Raw genomic sequence first — 20,543 nt, 5'->3', positions numbered from 1 at the left:
TCATTGAAGGCTCTTTCTGCTTGCCCTGCCCTCTTAGCTTCTCAGATATTGTAAGGGTCTTCTGATCAGATTGCTGTTTCAAATTTATTTAAATTCAAAGATACTAGGGTTTGGAGAGAAGTGACTTGCTCATGTCCAGTAATAAAAACATATCAAATAATCACTTGACCTATTTGATATACAATTCAATTAAATAAATGTGTTCCCTAAGTTGAATGGATTATTTTTCTATCTTAATTTGAAAAAATAATAAAAAATATTAGGAGCACATATAATAATGTGATACCAAAGTCAAATGATTATTCCAACTTCAATCCAAATACTCAAAGAAATACAATAAATTTAAAGGATCAGAGCAAATACTTCTTCATATAACATACTCAATTTCATCTAGAATTATAATAGCTAGACTTAGTATTATAAAGATGCATGATTCTGATCCTTGTGGTCTGCATGGATTATCAGAAAAGTCTGGACAGGATTTTTTTCTCCTCTTTCTTGATACTGTATTCTATTGTATTGTGGTTAGAAGGTCTGGTTGTAATACCTTCCAAATAAAAGCATTGACTTTATATCTCTCAAATAACTGCTGCCTAGCAGAACCAAAGTTAGTTCTTCTGTTTTGTTTTGTTGCTTCTAGCAGAGCGAGACTTAAAAATAAAATAAAACATGACAACTGAGACTTTCTTTTTGCTGTAGAGTGACAGTTTTAGTATGTTATGCCCTAGGCTTGATTTTTACAGCACCTTAATAAGGAAATAGATGAAAGGTAGTCTTTGAATGGAGTGAATTGAAATTTTTTTGGGGGGAGGGGGTGGCAAATGGTGGTTGTTTTTATATCGTGCCTGTTACTAGATGTGATTTATTTATAGTTAGTTGAAGAAATGCTGAATCCTAGTCTGTGAGTAACTCCCAAGGAAAAATCAGTGAATATCTAACCTGACTCTGTAATACTCACAAAGTGAATTTTTCAAAGCTGTATAGGGCTATACATAAATATTCTGAATAGTGTGATTGCATCAGGAAAAAGGGAGCCCAAAAATGGTTATTTGAAAATGGTATATATCTTTCCTGTGTTTACTTCCTGGGACAAGGACTATGACATTACAGGATGCCGTGATAGAGGACCAGAGCATAGCTAGACTGGCTCAAGAGCAGGACAGGAATGGTATTATTACTGGAGTTCTTGACCTGTTTCTTGAGAGAAGGCTTTAGGCTGTTCCTGGCCTGTAGAAAAAAAAGTAGATAAATAGTATCTGTCCCTTCCCCACGCTTTGTCATCCCTAGCCGTCAGTGAATTCTGCACATCAGTACGCTGAGCATAGCGGCAAGGCCATGCCTTGCCACCTTCTGCCCTATAAAAGGGTAGCCAAAGATAAATGAGATTCTGTCCTATAGCTTGTTCTTTACAAGTCCGTGGTGTGCGGTCAACTCAGAGAACCTTATGACAAAATCGGTGTCAGAACCTATAAAAATTGCTCATGCTTTACTAGGTGAGGAAAAAGTTCTGAATGCAGTGAATAGTAACATGTGAGTTCATCACAGAGTAATTTTATGCCACAGGGTAGAAGAACACTCACAAGGAGGATCTCAGTAAGATACAGAAAAGCCAAAAAATCTTAGCTTATAGCTTATAGCTATATGAGCATATTACTGGGGTATCTGTAGTCCAGTGTCTGTAGTCTTTGACCGATAGTTTAAGCTACTTCAGGGAAACTGTTACATGTATGTGTGTAAATGTAACTGGACTGTAATCATTAGAACTACACACCAACAAGCACAATTTATATTAGCCAGGGGCAGAGATTCCCATTCATTATAGCTGTGGAGGACGTGCCTTTATCTGTTTCCCCAGATGCAGCCTGGAGCATCCAACATGTTATGGATTAGATAGATTGGGGCTGACGTGTCTGCATTTCTGGAAAAATTTCTTTTGTCCTTTGTGTCTTGTCTGCAAAACCTGGGATGCTTTTCCCCCACCTGTAGAGAATGATGGCAGATAATTTTCTTTGCTTCATAAACTTTTTTGAAATTGCAGGCATGTTTTACATAGAGATGTAAAAACAGGATATTCCAGCATTCCCACAGACAACAAGAGAGGGACAGTGAACGTACTAACTACTAAATATTCCAGGGCTCAGAGCATTTACCTAAATCTAAACCTCAGTCAGGTGTAGACTTGCCAAAATTAAAGTTTCCATACCCCTTCTTACATGCAATCATTTTGTTAGAACTTCTTCACTTAATTTAAAAAAAAAAAAATCACTTTTACAGAAAGACACCAGCCTCATGGTTAGGGGATTTTTGTGGAATGCTGGAAACCTAAGCTAAATTCCTTCATGGAGTGAAAAAGTATTTACCCAAAGCTAAACCTTTTCCAAAAGAGATTATTATGCAAGTATCCCCAGTTAGTCAACAGCCTGACTGTTAGGACACTTCAAGGAGGCTCTAGAGAGTTATAGAGCACACATCACTGTGGGCCTTTGATAAGCATATATATCTTAGTTTTTGGTTTTTCTTTTTCTTAATTTTATTAAGTTTTTTAAAAATTTTATTAAATTTTTTATTAAGTTCTATTATCTTAATTTTTACCTTCAATTTTTTTAAACTTTTATAAGGATTTGCTTCCATAGTAACTAGACCTGAGTGTAGCTATGTGTATAGATGTACAGAGAAGAAAAAAATCAAATTATGACAGAAATTTGCAACACAGAAAAAAGTTCAGTTTGGCAATGTTCTCCCTCTCTCTCCTAGTCACAAGCAATGACATCCTGAAGCAAAGTATCAGCCAAAACATTGCTGAGAAATAGTTACAGTTAGTAATCCATAGCTCTGTGATTGCAGAGGCGTGGTGCAAACACCAAAGCCTGATACAAGGAAGATGGGATTCTTGGAGCTGCAAGTTGGATTTGATTCAACCTCTTTTGGATTAATATATATAGAATGATGCTCTTACAGGGGGCTATATAAAATATGCTCACCTGTGATCTCTGTCAGAGTTAGGAAAACCAGTATTTTCTTCACTGCTCCTAATAAAACTTTCTTACAAATCTTTATCTGTTAAATTGTATCATGGTGGGTTTTTTTTTTTTTTGCTTATACGTTTTGAATACAGAAATTTACTGCTTTATGGAGTAGCTATTTTCTTGATGACAGCTCAGTGCACAGAGGCACAGTCCCACAGTTTTTGGAAGGAAATATAAACATTTATTCATAGGGTTCTACTGGATATTAAAACCTATAAGCTGTTTTCCAGCATATAATATGGCACATTTTTGTCACTGTATTAAAAAAAAAAACAACCTTATTTAAATTTGAGCTGCACAGGATTGCAATAGATAATTTTTCCAATGATGTTAGTATTTTCTAGATACAAAGCAGATATTGTATCTACATACAATAAATCCGTTGCTGTGTTCAAATGCTGCCAGAAATAGAAATTTTGTGAAATGCAAAAAAATCCATTAAGAGTTAATGATTTTATCTTTAGCTATCCTACTTTAACATGTCCTACTTAAACTTTATTTAAGCTAAATTTGTGGCTGGATATAAAATTTCCATTAAACATCTGTTTAAATTAATTCCAGCCAGGGTTCAAATTTGTTCCATTGATTTCCATCATCCCATTCTTTTATTTCCATTTTGTCTCTCCCTCTTGCCTTCTTACTTCCACTTAGCTTCCCTTTCTCTCCTCTCCATTTTTCCCCCTCCCAAACTTGATGCAGACAGTTTGAGGGTTTTGTGGTTTATCAGCACCTGCTGTCCTTTTGTGTTTGATCCCTTGCTGAACTCAAAACTTGGTACCACAGTCCGGAACCTGCTAATCATTTGCATGCCCCATCTTTGTCAGACAAATGAAGAATGACAGATGTGTTGATCAGTATGTCAAAGCAAAGCTCTTAAGAAAGCTGGTGACAAATAGCAATTTTTGTTGAATTAAATGACTGACTTCATCACGCTAAAGGACTGCTATTTTGTCAACCTGTGTGCTTTTATCTTACGTGCATGCCCAACTTGTTACATTGCAGTAGCTGTAGTTAACCTTCAACTATGGGCGGCAGGGCAACATAACAACCTCTCATTGCACGTCTCAGTAGGACAGTGTGATGTACACTGACCTGAGCTGTGTAATGCCGAAGATAATCACCTTAATCAAATCTTCAAGTTTTCAGGTGGTGCTTAGCAAGTTAAGAAGTTTTTTCTTTCCCCAGAGTGCCAGTTGCAACTGGCCAATTTTTTTTTTTGTTTATTTCTGTATTGCCTCCTGATGAAAGTCCAGAGATCAGTCATTGTTGGAAAAGCATGAGTGCTTTGAGGTGTCGCAAAACTCTATTTTATTAAGGGTCAAACTTACCAGTTAACTAAACATTTCATCCTTCTCTTCTCCCATCTCTGTGGGGACAGCAGACTGCCAGTAACGATCTATTTTTCTTTTCCTTCCTTCTTAATACAAAGCACAGATTGCCTGTTAGGATTAATTCATTGTTTCACCAGTTTCTTTCCAGAAAGTCTTGGTCACATATAGAGCCTCAGGCTGTTGATTTTTGCACAGACAGCTCTATCTCCTGGTGGACTGAACTGGTTTAGTTTCATTGAAGTGTAGTCAAGGCTTTGTGAAAAATAGTGGGTTGAGGTTTAGAGATGATCAGACCACATGATCTAATTGTTTCTTCTGGTCTTAAATGCTGAAACAGTGTAATATGAAAGATATTCATGTTTACTGATTTGGTGTACTTTACTTTTGGAACTCCAGATACACTCCATTCAGAGTGCATAATGGAGTGAAAAGTTCTTCAGTCAAATAGCCTGAAATATTTTTAATTTAGAAATGCATGTAGGAGCAAATGATGGAATAATGTATAATTTATCTTAACAAGTACCTTCAAGCCACCACAAACTGAATAGTGCTTTATGGTCAAGACCCTAAATATTTTATTCTTTAAATCATACTGCTGTCTAACGTTATCTGTGGCTATTCTCATTATCCATTTGTAAATCTCATGTTTTTTCTTCCACTTTACTTTTTATTCCCATTAAAGTTCGGCAAGAAATGATAACATTTATTCTTTCGCCTGCTAGAGCAGACCATAAACCTAGTAAGTTTAAACTTATAGATGGACCATGTTTTCTGTGACTTAAAATTCTGAGACTGTAATAGTTTTTAAGGTGTTATATAAACATTTATGTCTTTATGCATGGAAAAGAATAATGAAAAATACTGCTTTATTTCAATATATATTCTGTACATTTTTGTTATGTATGTACACATGGACTGGACTTGAGCCTTACAAAAAGTCTGTGATGTTAATTGAGGGAGAATCTTGCCCCAGTCCATGCAACACTGGCATAGATTCACAAGACAGCTGTCACGTACCTTGTGTGCTACCAATGTCTTACAGTAAGAGCAACAGCCAGATGCATCTACATCACCCCACAGTTCCATCACTGTTTTCTCTCTGCACCCTTCTACCTCCTTCCCTCTTCATAGAGCTAGCCATTGACCTGAGTAGACCTCACTCCCTTGACTTGAACCCGGTCATCCTTTTCCTAACTCAGTCACTTCGAAAGCGTGTCTACCCATTACTCAATAAAATGCAGGGGTTAGGCTGCCAGCACAAGACAAAAGTTTTGCTCTCGAAGCATGCAAAAATTATTGGCATTAAGTTTCCCCTACCCTTGCACTCTGCAGCTAAAAATGTGTAAAAACTACTTCCAGTGGATAATTAATAAAACTTGGTAGTATTAAGCTCTCCTGTTGCTAAATGGAAGGGGCACTGCTGCTCATTGCTGCTACTCTGAAAGTCAGAGTTTGCTAGTGGATTGTACCCATTTCATGGTATTAGTCATATATTTGTCTCTGTGGTATGCTTATTTCGTTTAAGATAAAGACATCAAAGTTAATCTTTTTTTTTTTCTCCCAAGCATGCTCTTGAAAAATGGGCCTTTTAAAATAGCTAATATATGCATCATAAAAATGAAAAATTATTTGAAAATCTGTTTGCAATACAATGTTCTTCTGATTAATAACCCTTGCAAATCTGTGCTCATTATACCATAAACATGACCTTTTTAAAAACATCAGAAAAATCCAACTGCAGAATATGCCAGGTCAAAGATTTTGTAAATGTCAAAAAGTGTTAAGCTTTGAAATTAATGTGATTTTAATAATACTTGGCTGATGATTGTATTTCTACTTTATTTATTTATTTATTCATGGTTTATTTTTAAGTCTGTGGTTAGGATCTTTTGGGAGAGCATGACTCCAGAGGAGCACACTGTAGGATAGTTCTCAATGCCTTTCAACAGCTGCCTCCCTATGATTCAATGTTTAGGCCCAGTTAGTATGTAACGACATTTTTCCTGTATTATTGGTTAGATCTGGTAAGGTCTAGTTGTTCTCCGTCAGAAGAAACCAACCATGAGTGCTGACCTACTGGTTAGGAGAAATCCTCCAATCAATAATGGTGGAGTCAGTCTAGCACTATGGGAAAGCTTCTTCATTTGCTGAAAACTGCAGAGAACCGGAACACGCATACATTCATCGTGAACATTTTGCTTGTTGGTTTTCTTCAGAGCCACGATGCAAGCAGTCTTGGGGTTTCTGGTTCCCTGGTAGTTGGCATGGTTGGTACTCGATGTTGTCAGCTGATAATACTCTAGGTGGCCAAACTGGCCGATCTGCTGTTGTTTCCCTCTAGTGGAGATGGCTGCTTTACAGACAGTGAACAGTTCACTCTGGATAATTTCATTTTCGGTAATCCAACAGCTTCCAGTGGAGGAAAAATCGCCCAAATTTGTCTGACCAATTGTATTAAAACCTCAAAGGATTCTGAAGAACTCAATTAGATAATCTGCTAAAATAAACAGCTTAGCTCCTGCCCTTGTGCAATTTATAATCCATGGAAGATGTTGTCTGTAGTGAGTTAGTGGAATTCATGGTTAGACAGTGTTAAGCAGTGAGGTTCAGAACATTTTTTTCAGTAGATTTTACTTTATTAAGAATGCTTATGATTGACAAAGTGTTTACTGTGGGCCATAGCATACGGTGGGGGAGGAGGAAATAATACATTATGAGTTATTATGGAGTCTACGACATTAGTTTCCTTATGACCTGAGGAGGGAAAGCTCTGCACAACACTATGCTCTTGGATCCTGTTCAGACAGGCTGGACTTTTTCACCTGTAACTCAGGCCCATCTTTTTACTAATGCAGATAGATAATGGCAGAGGAATAGGAGGAAAGAAGGCAGCAACCAGGGAGTGGGAGCCTGAAGTTATTTATCAGAAGTAAGGAAAATGATGAGAAGAGAGAACAGATGTCGAAGTACATGTGCAAATTTGTTTTTGCATTTTCCCAATCATGCATCATAACAATAGTTTTATAGGATTCCACAGAACCAAAAGAAAAATGTATTCCTTTAGGTGTAAAAGGCAGTACATATTTCAGTAAAAATATTTGTAGTAGAATATATAATTTCGCATTTTTCAAAATGCTGTAAGTGTGAAAGAATAGATTTTAAAAAGAAGGATATGATGCACAGCCACACGCTGTTAAAACTAATGTAATAATGAAAAAAGAATTCATATTTTTTCTAAGCTATCTTGCTTAGCAAGAGTCACAGAATAAATATAGTCTCTAGACAAAATAACGGAATCAAATGTTCCAGATGATTAGTAGATGTGCTGAAAAAAGCACTCTATAAAAGAATAATGGGTACTGATTTGTGTTAGATTGGAAGAGTTTTAGATTAAAAAAAAAAAAAGGTCGGAGAAATTAGAAAATGCGAAAATATTTTGTAATGAGTAGTTTTGAGTTGCCTATTTGTTTTTGATGTTTGAAGTTTGCCAAAATTTGAATAATTAACAGAGGTAAGTATCCATGGGCAAACTAAAGAATTGCATTTGGGGTGAAAGACATGTTTCAGCTGACACAGTGATTTTTTTCCCTAATTGTTTTTATTTTTTGGTTTGGCCAGTGAACTGAAAAATCAATTACTCACAGAGCTCCACAGCTGAGACACTGTTGCATTCATCCTCTTCAAAGTAACTAGTAACTGTTAATATTACTGACAGTAAAACCTATGAAAGAAAAGCTTGTATTGCCACGTAGTGCACTTGAACCTCAAGGTGTCTCAGGAGAGTCAGTGGGAGTGAGGCTGATGTTGTTGGAACCCAGTTTTGAGAGTTTGTCCTTTTTAGTGGATGTCAGATATCTAATACTGTTTTCATATTTTGGTTTTCATTTTTCTGAAACTAAGAGGGATTTTATGAAATAATATTGTGTTTGTATGTGGATATCCCCATTTTCGAAATATTTCTGCAATTATTATGTATTGAAAACACTCTCCAAAAAAGTCCATGAGCAATGTAGGAGGCAAAAGCACTTAGTCTTAAGCTCCTCATTCTCCATTCTCAAAAAAAAAAAAACAAAAAAAAAACAACCAAAACCAAAGCCAAAACCACCCAAACTCAAAAAACTCACAAGGAACTGAGTTATAACACTAACACTATAAATGGTCAAAACCAAGATTTTTCTGAAGAATACATTCTCAACAGGCATCACATTACTTGGTCCTACAGAACTTTCTTTCAGTCCACAGGGAATATTATGGGGGACAAATGTAGCCTATTAAAATTAAATATTTAAGATTAAAAAGTGTGTTCGTTTATGCACATGAAATGTTCAGGTTGCACGTTAACTAACATTCTGTATACCTAGATGGTGCATATTTTAAATACTTAGGTAATACTACTTAAGTAGTACTTAAGTAGTAGTAGTAATAAAAAGGGTATTTTGTGATTATGTGAAGCCTATTTTGCCATTTCAGGTTAGATCACTGGTACTATTCATTTTGGAATTGAACTTATCTTTAAAGTGACAATTCAGCACTTTCTAAAAAAACATGTGTTGCAAAAGTGAAGCGATAAGAGAGAGTCATCTAGCAGTTGTATGTCTTGACAAATTATATTAGCCTAGAATATTCCTGAAGGCCAGATCTACAATTTATATCCCATTATTGATGTCATATGCCGAAGAAGCTTATTCTTTTGTCTTTGGATGTCTTTAAATTTCTCATTTTTTCAGATTTTCTGAAGCCCTAAATATGGTATCTACTATTTCTGATAAATGAAAATTCATCGTGCATCATGGCTAGCCTACTGTTCTTAATTGCTTATTTCTTTATTTTGTTTATGAAGAAAATCCTTTAAAATATGCCCTGGGCTTCTATTCTCCCACTGAGAAACTAAATTTGTAATAAATTTATAATTCTAACTGTTCTTGAGCTATCCAGACGTAAGTTTCTTAGCATTTATAAGATGGAACACAAGCTCCCACACTTCACTTTTATACATTAAGATCATTGGAATTAGTTTTCTTGAAAATTTTCTGGGCAAAAAATCCTCTTTTGGCTCAGGCTTTGCAGAATTTATTTTAATCCTTACTGGGTGTGAGCCGGCAGATACTAGAATTCTATATAAAAATTCATGATTCCTTTCTGAAGTTAACTTTTTAAGTTACCGTTATGGAATCCAGTAGTATTCTCAATTATTCCAACTGAATCAGATCAGCTGAAAGGTTCTCTGAGCTTCTGCCAAGGCAGAGAAAAGATGCGTGTATTAGTTTGACCCAGAATATACTATTATGTAAACACTGGGAGAAGCAGGATAGGATGGAATACCTGGGAATATTCATTTTGGGAGAAACCAAATTATGTTACTGAAAACAAACTCAGACTCCAGGATGGAAGAGAAGTTGAACATTAGTTTAGCGAGTCTCTGATGTATTGAAAAAGGAATTAGGGGCCCAAGCCATACACATGGCCAGAAGGAAAAAATTGCAAAGTAATGAAGCAATGAAAATAGAATTCTGTAGAGATTTGCTTTTTCACTCAGTGTTTATGGTGGTAATAGTTAGTGATGGAAGAATTGCAAAAGATTTAGATTAATGGGGTATTAGTTTAGAGTTCCTGTCCAGTTTGCAAAGTACCTCCAAGTTCCAAAATGCATTGCAAAAATGATGTAAACTATTTGCATCTGCAAAATTCAGGCTGGATATTTCATTAGGATGGGCTATTTGATAAGAGATCTAGTGATTCTTTTTCTGGAAAATAATCTGCAGGTGAGTTAAAGGATGTGCATGAGGAGAGGTTATACAGGGGAAGACGTAGCTGATCTTGCTTTACAGCCATATCTCGGAAAGCAGCAATATATGGTTGCCAGATTGTTAAGCAGTATGGTAGGGGACCTGAGAGGTAAGGGCATCAGCTTCTCCAGAAACCTAGAGGAACCCTTGTTATTTATTATTCAGTATATAGAGAAAACCCCACCCTATTATGCTTTCACTCTATTTTCTTTTGTTTCCCTGGTGCATATTCAACCTTTGCACTTGTTCTAATCAAGATAATTAGGGGCAATACCCAGAGATATTTGTACTCTTTACCTAGCAGTGATCTGAGGAATTTCTCAGGTTAACTGGACAGAAAAAATTTCATGGGACACTTTCTTATCTGAAAATGCTATTTCATTGAAAGTGAAATTTTTCACATGGAGATGTTAATTTTTTGTAAAGAACTGGGAGGAAAATAAGGTAAGGTAAAAAGACAATTGATTTTTAAAGAAATCTTATTTCTTCATTTTGGACTGACTTTTCATTTTAAAATAACTTTTAATTCTGTAGTGAAACGTGGTATCTGAAGCCAAAATTGGAGGAAAAGAGTATTTATTCTTCAAACTCAGAACAAAATAAATGTGTGAATTCTCTATGGAATGGACACTTTGAGGCTGAACCTGCAAGAATCTTCTCTTCATCTGAATGCTTTTGTCTTTTTCCCTTGGTTAAGGGTACAGGCAAGAAAGATATCGCAGTTATGCAGTTCAAACCACTAGCAGCTTCAAAATGAGAACTTCTTGAGTAGGATACGCTATACAGAGCATGGGCCTTGTGGGGCACACATGGCTCTGCGCCATGTAGGCTCTCTATGCTCAGGACAAAATGCTGCGCTGCTTCTGGCCTTCATGTAAAAATGTTGCAAAACAGATTACCTAGTGGTAAGGCAAAGTATCTAGTCCCAACTGGAGACACAAAAGTGCATCCCTTTGTAAAATTATTCAGTTGTATTGAGACTGAAGGAGTTATCTGAACTTCTCAGAATTTCAGCAACTGTCTCAACGAGTTCTAGGAAGGGGCAGATGTTAGTGGCAAATTTTTCTTCAATCCTGTTTGTTCACGTTTAGCTTGGATGTATTGCCAGTGCCTCTGGCCAAGAGATTATCATGCCTGTGTTTTAAATTGTGTGAAATTGTGTGAATTGTTTTAAATTGTGTGAAATTGGAAGGAATAAATGATTACTTCAAACTTGGTTAATTGCTGAGCTTCTATGTTGTATTATTCCTGTACTCCTTTTGAAAGAAAATGAAGTTCAAAGCATTGACATGAATTTCCCAGACATCTGGAACATTCATCTCTAGATCAGGATCTGAATGTTCTGATAGATTTTCCTTCTTTAAAAAGGCGTTCGAGCATAATATCACGAACCTGTAAAACTGGCGTTAGTAAATAAGTTGTTTCTTCCTGTTTTAAGGAATGGTAGAACACTACTCATCAGATGTAACTTTAGGCCTGTCTTGCTTTTAATTTTGAAGGACTTTTGTGTCTCTTACGTCATGCCAAGCATGCACCTAGCTTTTGCCAGTGACGTTGAGCTGAACTCCAGGTAATAATACAGAACATCAAACGCAGGCTGTGGACAAACCCTGTCTGAGGGCTGAGAAGTTAATGTCAAACATCATCACTTTATTCGTCAATATGGAACTCCAACCATTGCCGACAGGAGGTTTGTGGCATCGAGCCATCTCTTTGTGTGGAGATTAAGGAAAAATCTACAGTGGAATGCAAATATTTCAACACGTGATTTAGTAGGCAGCCTCCTAGCAGAGCAGGATTGCTCTGCTGACAGCAGCGTTGCACCTGCCCATGGAAAGCTATGGAGATCTTTGTGCAAAAACTTATGATACGAAAAGTGCCAGAACAGCAAAACAATCATGAGGAGCCTTAATGGATAGTTCAGTAACACTGGATAACTAAAAGTACCTCTCTAAGTCCTGCTATAAGGTCATATAGGTATCGCTGCTATTTTCTAAGTATACTGTTGTCATACATGGCATCACTTAGATACAAAGGCAACTGTGCTTTATGAGTTTTACTACATCGCTGTGTTTTCTCCTTCAGTTTGGCTTTCTCTATTCTCTTGTGTTTCTTTCTTGTTGTAATTTCTGTCCTAGATATTTTCTTCTTTACAAAAGGAATTTCTCTACAAGTTCTCTGCAAGAGCTCTGCTATGGGTTTCTACGCTTTTCCACACTTCTGCTAATGGATTAGAATGGAAGTAGTTAATGTTAATGTTCCCAAATATTTTCCAAAGGCTTTTCAGTTAAGCTGAGTCACAAAAGTGCTTGCCATTGCTTCATGGTTGCTTCTGCACTTGTCAAATGGAAAAAAAAAATCCAATTTTTGCAGCCATAAAAATTAGAAACTTTTCTTTCAACAGTAAACTCAAATTTTGTGATACCTATCACATGCTCCATCATTAAGGGAAGTGTCTGACACTATTGCAAAACCAGAGAGCAGCTGTACTCCTGAATATACTCATTTTCTGTGCCACTGTGGCCAGGACTGTGGTAGATTTTAAACTCTGTTCCAGAGGTTCTGAGTCCCAGCCAATGTCCTGCAGAGCTGGCTGAATTTTTCCTTTTAAAGTATGTTCTTGTCCCCAGATGACTTTGTGCAGATGACTGGCTGGCAGAGGCAGGTGGGTGAGTGCCTAGTCATGCGACAAGAAAGGATCACAGAAAGAACTATTTCATCCCTTATGGCATGGTATACCACAAGCGTATGGGATAGTAATGCTGTCGCTGTAGGTAGTCAGAACCTGTGAGGCTGAACATTTCCTCCACAGCACTGAGATAATACACTAGAAGATGTAGTTCCCTGCTAAGAGCCAACGATGTGCAGCATTTCTGAATCCAGTTTGCATTTGTGTGTGTGAAATGGAGGATACTGAATCAGTTTTAATTTCTTTGCTGTTGCCAGACTAAAGCTCACCATGGCATTTCTGTGTGCTTCTGTACAATCTCAGGTGCAACCTAGAGACTTTCTAATGAGATCTTTATCACTACGGGTGGCTTCTTCTTTTCATGATCTGTAAAAGCCTTAAATGAGAAAAATTAAATAATTCCAGCATCTAATACACATCTTTATAGGCCTTTGCTGTTCAGGAGGAGTAAGAGTGGCCTGTGTGACACTACCTTATCATCATTCTGACAAGTTTATTTTTACATTTCTATTGTAATAATTCTGTGGGAACATAGCAATGGCCAAGCCAGTGGCTTATCTAGATTATGGTCGGTCGTTCTACTGTCTTACAATTCAATGTTACACTATCATTAAAAAGTTGATGGTTTTATTCTACTGAGCTACGGAAAGCAAAACCTTTTACATTCTGCTCTTCTCTTGCCTGTGTCCTTAGCTACTTCATTCTAAGAGTCTGATTTGGTACACTCTTACACTGAGGTAAATGTAGAAAATACTCCAACAATGAAACGGTTCCTCTAGGGCAAAAACTAGCGTGAGATTGGAATGAACCCTAAGCTAATACTGCTGGTTTACTAGTGGATAATGCTTTCCTTTCAATGATGCCTAGTGAAACGCTTCACAGAGGAGCTGAAAGTTGGCACAAAATACTGTCTTGGAAAAACTTGGCTCCAGCTGATTTTATACCTAGAAGCAGAACTACTGATGGTCTGCTACAACTGGTTAATTAAATGGTGTGCTGTTAGCTCTCAATTAGAAGCATTAAATTGCAACCCTGGTTAGCAGATTTGCTAGCCAAATATGGAGAGATTGCTTATACCATTCTCACTACTTTATGTTTGAGCTCTTAAAAACGTTCGTCTAATGCAGCGTCTGTACGTATGAGAGAAAAAAAGAAACAGACTTCTAATCTCTCCCTCTGTTGGTCTGTCTGCCTGTCTCTCTGTTGAATGAGTAGGGTAAAGCTCCCTTTACGGTTTTTAAATGTTTCTTGGAGTCTGACCAGCAGGTTTTTACAGTCTGCTGCCTGCCTCTCGGATTAGAAGAACACTGGCATATTTTAACAGTTTCCTAGGATCCAAATAGTCTTTAATTAACAGGGAATTGATGTTTTGGAAGGTAACCAAAACATAGGAGACACTGGAAGCAGAGGATGGGCTTGAATCCTCCCAGCTCTCAGTTGTCTGCAACAGGGGGCAAACAAACAAGTAAAACATGGTCCGCTGCAAACAGGTAGCTGCTTGTTGGTATGCAAGGGCATTTCTTTGTTTGCATAATGTTCCCACAGAACGGGTGGTTGGTAGCCTTAGTGGGGAGGAGCTTTCTGCTTTACAAGAATTTGGAATCAGCTCCACCTCCTGCAACTCCTGCCGAGAGCGTTAGTCAGGGCCCTTTGAAGTGCAGGGTGAACAGGGTTTCAGGGGCTGCTGCAACTCTGCTTTCAGTAGCGTGTTTGCAATAGATTTGTACTGATCAACTGCTGAGGCAGCAAGGTACGTTGTGTTTGCTAGGTTTAGGTTGACTCTGAAGCTGTGAGCTCAATACGTGAGCATTTAATTAAAAAATGAAAAGTCTGCAGAGCAGCTGGGTTTGTTGTGGTTGTTTTGTTTTTTTTTTCCTTTTTGAGCAAAGTTTGCCCAAGAAATTTGAGTAATAAGGCTGGGGTACAACACTGAAATTTTATCAGAATGAGACTAGCTGAAGTTGTAAAGGGAAGTCAGCTGTAGGCTGAGCTGTCATTCCTAATAATCCAGGGAAATGGTTTATTAGCTGATTTTAAATAGTGAAAGATTGATACCTGAAGCAATTACTGGCAAAAAAATTATAACCAACAATCTTTAAGTCAGCTGCACTCTTTTCCAATAATGCACTAATTTGTGGGCAAATAAAAATGCATATGTTTAACCCAATAGTGGCCTTTTTGTGTTGCTTTTGGGGTTTTATTTGTAATCGTATTATTTTTGAATGTCTTCTGTCTCTTTCTGTGTGTAGGTGGTACATGCCAGAGCCCTGCTCTTCCAGCCCTAGTGCGTCCTCCTGCTCCACCTTTGCAGCCATCGCTGGATATTAAACCGTTTCTTCCATTTCCTCTGGACACTGCAGCAGCAGTCAATCTCTTCCCCAACTTCAATGCAGTAAGTACACTCCTAATAGTTACTGTCCACTTCAATGAGCCACAGTTTCCATAGAAGACTCAAGAGGGCACAAAGTAGAATTGTATGTACTCAATTAAACCTGGAATATCCTTTCCCTTACTGAGGGCCAAATAGCTCTTTCAGACACACTGGTAGGCCATAAATTAAAACACAGCTAAGTGTTAGCCAGCAGTAATGTAGAAGGAAAAAATGATATGATCCCAAGTGACATGAAATAAAGTTGCAGGCCATAGTCGGTCTCCGGGCTTGTGAGTTTCCCACTGTAATTTAAGAAGAGAAGAATTTTACTAACCTACAGTTTGCTGTGAGAGTGAAACTCTCAGGGGTGATGGAATTCGACATCCAGGCTCTAACAAGCTTCCTGAGAAATATTTAAAGATTTGCACATCGGAGTGGCTACAAAAGATAAAACTGTAGGGGCAATTAAAGCAACAAGAGAACAGGAGAAGCTGGCATATGTACAGAACTATTCATTGGAAAACAAACCAGGGAATTTTCTTCACGTTAGTGTATTTTATTTTTCACACCTTAAGTTAAAATCTAGGCTATTTATCTTAAGTAATTTCTTTACTTATTCACACTGCCTATGGTTTTAGAAATTTGATTATTACTTCTTAAATATTTTCATTATTTTTCTGAGAGGTGTCCTGAGTGTTTCAATTTTCCTGTTTCTAGCTGAGATATTTAAAGCTGTAAAATACAAAAAACATTCTAAATTGTTTTTAAGTTCATTTTTACTTTATGGAATTATGCCTCTTTTTATTTCAAAGTGCTCTATGTTGTCCTTTTCCTTATTTACATATACTAGAAACAGAAAACAATTTAAGAAAGTGTTTGCATACCTGCTTTGAGAGAGAGAGAGGTGGAAATTTCCGTGCCAAAACAATTCTAATTAACATATAAAAATCTTAATTGCAATAATTAAGAGTAATAAAAGAACATGCCCATTCTAGAAGCCGTTTGTAGTAATAAATAGCAAATTTCCATATTTAAATGTTAATTTATTTACCTTTTTATGGCTATTCATTTTGCTTTGAAGTAAATAAAATATACTAATTGTCAAAAATATTTATTTATGCAGTCCTAAATGCAAGCAATTGACTGCATTAATGAAGATCAGAGAAGTTATAGCTGCAAGTCTAAAATCCTGAGAAACAACCCGTCAAAGAATTGTTACTTCAAAGAAGCATTTGCAAATTTTAAAAGGTATATAGGTAGGCAGTAGAGTTTTAAAAAATTTGTTCAGGAGTTTCCATAATTCAGGATTTTCAGATTGTTTTGTCAGTTAACTGCATAATCCAAATGCAATCTTAATGATGATTTTAAATAAATAATTGCTAATCTTACATTGTTCTATAACATTGCAATTTCTTTTTCTTACAAAGTCTGATCCCATACTATTTGTGTGTGTGGGGGGGGGGGAAAGATGTATTGAAATTAATTTGGAGCTGACAAAGTAGAAATGGACTCCTGACAAAACCCTATTACTCCTGAACATCCTCTTACTAGTATATCTTGGTGTATGCATTATAGTTAGTCTTTAGAGACACCCTGCTTCTTCAATTTTTCAGTAAATTGAGCCTAGTTTTCAAGAGTAAGAGTTTTTACTTTTAAATAATTCTCACGCAACGTACTGCTTCTTGTGATGTGTTACCATCTGTCAAATCTACCTTTACTGAGTGTGACAGTCCAGAGTGTGAGGACGCAGTCCTCAGAGCTTGTCGTCTGCCTTGCCTCTCACACTATATGTATGCCTTGCAAAACAACCTTTGTCCTCTCATCACGTGTGCTGACATGCAGCTGCATCCTCAGTGTTCCCATTTTCCTTCTAAACGGTACATAATTGAACACTGCTATGTTTAGCTCATATGCCAGAGCTGGTTAATAGCATCCTCCAAACATGTAGGCTAGCTAGGCAGTTCTGCATACTTCTAGAAATTTTTTCCGGGCTGACAAATCTTCAGGGACACATCAGCTGCTGCTGAGCATTATCAGCCTAAGGAGAAGGTAACCTACAAGCCGAATTTGACTTTGAACAGGATGTTTGACAAGGGCTTTAAGTATGTGAAGGTGAGACAGAAAACAGAGTGTTTGAGCAAAAAATGATCTTCCTAAACATACATCCCCATGTATGATTGTAGCTGTTGACGGTGCTTCGAAGTGACATCCTACACAGTGTCAGCAGAGAAGCATTTATACTCTGTGACTAAATCAAGGTTAAGCAGAAAGTTGGTAAAAGGCCTGGAACTCCAAACACCTGAACTGGACTTTCTCTTTCATTTTCTGGATGAATTAGCATTAGCCAGATTGAGACATCAAGGTCATAAATTACGTCCTAGGGAAGGGATTTCTAAAGGCCTCTTTACCCTCCCACAGGTCCACAGAAACTAATGAGTTTGGCAGTAGATCTGGACTACTTCCCAAGGGGCTAGAGGAAGGTCTGGAGTTGTGACCATTTACAGGCCACTTTTCAACAGCCTTCCTTTGAGAAAAGCAATGATCAAGGAGAAACTTCAGCAGAAATGCAGCCATGTTTCAGAGAAAAGAAGAGGTGTCTAGCTGTGGCAATCATAAACCAATTTGAGAGTTAGGATATAATGGACATTTATATCTAAGTTAGTCACCCTAAGTGTCTTTGCAAAAGAGAATGGAGAAAAATAGGCAATTTCTCCATTTTTTTTCAGTAGAGAAAAACGCACAAAAATAGGTTCATCTGCTTTATATATCTACTTAGGGATGAGATGAAGTGAACCCTACAACTTCCCATTCATCTCTTCTGACTATAATGAGGGACTGGCTCAGCTGTATCTGCATTTGGTTAAATGAATCTCACATTAGGGGACAGGCTGTATGCTACTCAAGGGTGATATATTAAATTGTACTCAGAAATCAGAGGACAGAAGTGCTGACGTTGTATTGTTTGTTTACAGAGAAATGCTCCTATTTATCAAGCAGTTGCACTAGCCTCTAATTATATCTAAAGACAATCCTAAGGGAACGTGAGGATTCAGATGAGCTGGATGTAAGTATTAGGAGAGGTAAAGGCAAAAGTAATTTAGTTACTGGATTCTCCATGCCAGTGGATACTCTCATAGGCATACACCCAAGAGCTAACAAAAATAAATACTGGTCATTAAGTACAATACCATAGATAATGATAATAAGGAGTTGTATTTTATAACATTTTTCTATTTAAATTAATTACAAACCCAGGGTTTTCTTTGTTACTGATGATTTTGGTCTAAAGTTAGCTGAGTTACTGATGGCTGACTCTGAGGAAAACATTCAGTGCTGATCTCTGTGAAGGCAGAAGCGTGGGTCAGGGCAGAGAACGGAGGAGATAAGGGGGGAGGGACAAACCTTTCTGCATAGTAACTCGGGGCACTGAGGAAAGGGAAAAGTAAAAAGCAAGTAACCTGAGAAGTGCAAAGATGATAACCCATGAACCTTTGAAACATTCAATTTCATGAGTGACATTTTCTATTTATATAAGAAAGCATAAACCAAACATTTGGTAAATTAACAATCTGGTTAGCTGAATGTTAGTAGGTGCTATAGACTTAATTGTGAAGCAAATGGTACCCTCAAGATGTATGTAAACAGAAATTTTAACAACACAGCTGTTTAGATTGAAGACAAGACGTTGTTTTGCAGACCCTGAAGACTCACAAGTTCATTACAGGTTCATCTGATATAAAAAGATGGATTAAGCGCCGTAGGTGTAAATGGATAAATTTTATGAATGAAAGAATCTATGACTATAAACAATGCTTATGTACCTTTTAAAATGTGTTTAGAAGAATGACAGGAGGAATGGAAAAATAATTAAATTGTCTACTCTGAAAAGTGTTTGAGATCATTTAAAAACATTTTGTATACTTCTGCCATTTCAGTTATGGAGTGGGAAGCTTTAGGTCTGTATGCTTCCAAGAACTCATTCTTAGAGACACAAAGCTTTAGCAGTTATACTTGCTACTGCTATGCTGTTATACTGCTAAGTCTAATTATAAGTTAAACTTATACATGCTTGTTTGTGTGTGTGTGTGAATGTGCAGGTGTGGTTTTTCTGCTCATGAGCCAATGCTTGGTTTCAAAGAAATTCCACAAAGCATCAAAATCTAAAAATTAATTAAGTTCTTCTCAAAGTTCTAACTTAAGTTCTAACTTAAGTTCTAACTAAAAGTTAATTAAGTTCTTCGTGTGGGAAAATACTGGTAACAGTGCCTGGACTAAGAGGACAGACTTCCCCTTTCAGACATCAGTGAAAGCTCTTTCTAATAGACCCTACAGAAAAAGCCTTGGCTGTCGGGTTTGTCTCATACCTCATAGTCTCCAAAGTCCATCTTCTTCAAAGCACAGATCCATCAGAAACCAGCTTTTGCTCATTTCAAGAGCTCTCAGAATTATTTATTCCAATATCTTGAGAGACAGAATTTGAAGTTTAAAAAAACAGACATTTGCTGTTACTAGATGGAGAACTAGACAATGCACTACAGTCCTTGTTTACTTATTCTTTGAAAAACATACTAACCCTTTTTCTGAAAAAATTTCTAGAAATATGAACTTTGCAGACTGTTATATGGACATAATATATAGTGGAAGAGGTCCACAAACTAGATTTGAGTAAATGTTTGCTAGCAGAAGTAGGGATATTGCTTGAGAAGTTGCATCCTATCTCCAGACTAAAGCCTGATCTCCCTTTGGTGCCAGTGGACCGTTTCCCGAAGAAGCATCCTTTGGAAAGAAAAATGATTACACTTTTAACTAACAACTTATGACTGAAAGAGAAGTAGCAATGCCAAAACTGTACTAAATATGAGTTGAAAATGAACTATCATTCCACAGATATCTCTTTCTCTTGATCTATGTGTAGCAATTCTTGTTCAGTACCCTGATTTTTCTTATTTGCTTATTCCATAGCAGTAGTCCCAGGTGCAACTTTTAAGTCTTTGTGTTTCACCTTCCCTGGTAGAATTTGCTATGTGGGAGGGGAGGAGAAGGAAACTGTGGACATCACCCATAGACAAGGGCTACCATGCTCCTTGTTTCCTGAAAACTAGCCTGAGCAATGTGGCAGCAGCTTACAGGGCAGCATAAAGGCTATGCTCTCTCTTCACAGAGGTAAAGCTTATGTTAGTAGATAGGGAGTAAGGAGCAGTTATGGCTGGCTTGTTTCACTGGGAGCTGCTTTTTTCTCCCCTTTGGTCTTGCTGTCAGGCTCTCTCTGGCTTGCTGTTAACCACTGAGTTGGCTGGTACAGAGCTTAACTTCACGGCTCCTTGGGAAATGCAGTCTGCT

General features: G+C 37.2%; 1 protein-coding gene across 7 annotated transcripts in view; it reads left to right on the top strand.

Moving 5' to 3' along the window:
- Nucleotides 1–20,543, top strand: part of ZNF385D (zinc finger protein 385D) — a 437,723-nt gene that overhangs the window by 290,123 nt on the left and 127,057 nt on the right. For all 7 annotated transcript variants that reach the window (XM_068935412.1, XM_068935410.1, XM_068935406.1 and 4 more), the window contains one exon: nucleotides 15,082–15,224. In XM_068935412.1, coding sequence (XP_068791513.1) covers nucleotides 15,082–15,224 — 143 coding nt within the window. The remainder of the gene's footprint in view (nucleotides 1–15,081; nucleotides 15,225–20,543) is intronic.

Source organism: Struthio camelus, chromosome 2 (genome assembly GCF_040807025.1).
Source record: "Struthio camelus isolate bStrCam1 chromosome 2, bStrCam1.hap1, whole genome shotgun sequence".
Classification (NCBI taxonomy): domain Eukaryota; kingdom Metazoa; phylum Chordata; class Aves; order Struthioniformes; family Struthionidae; genus Struthio; species Struthio camelus.
This window is presented reverse-complemented; position numbering and strand designations above follow the sequence as displayed.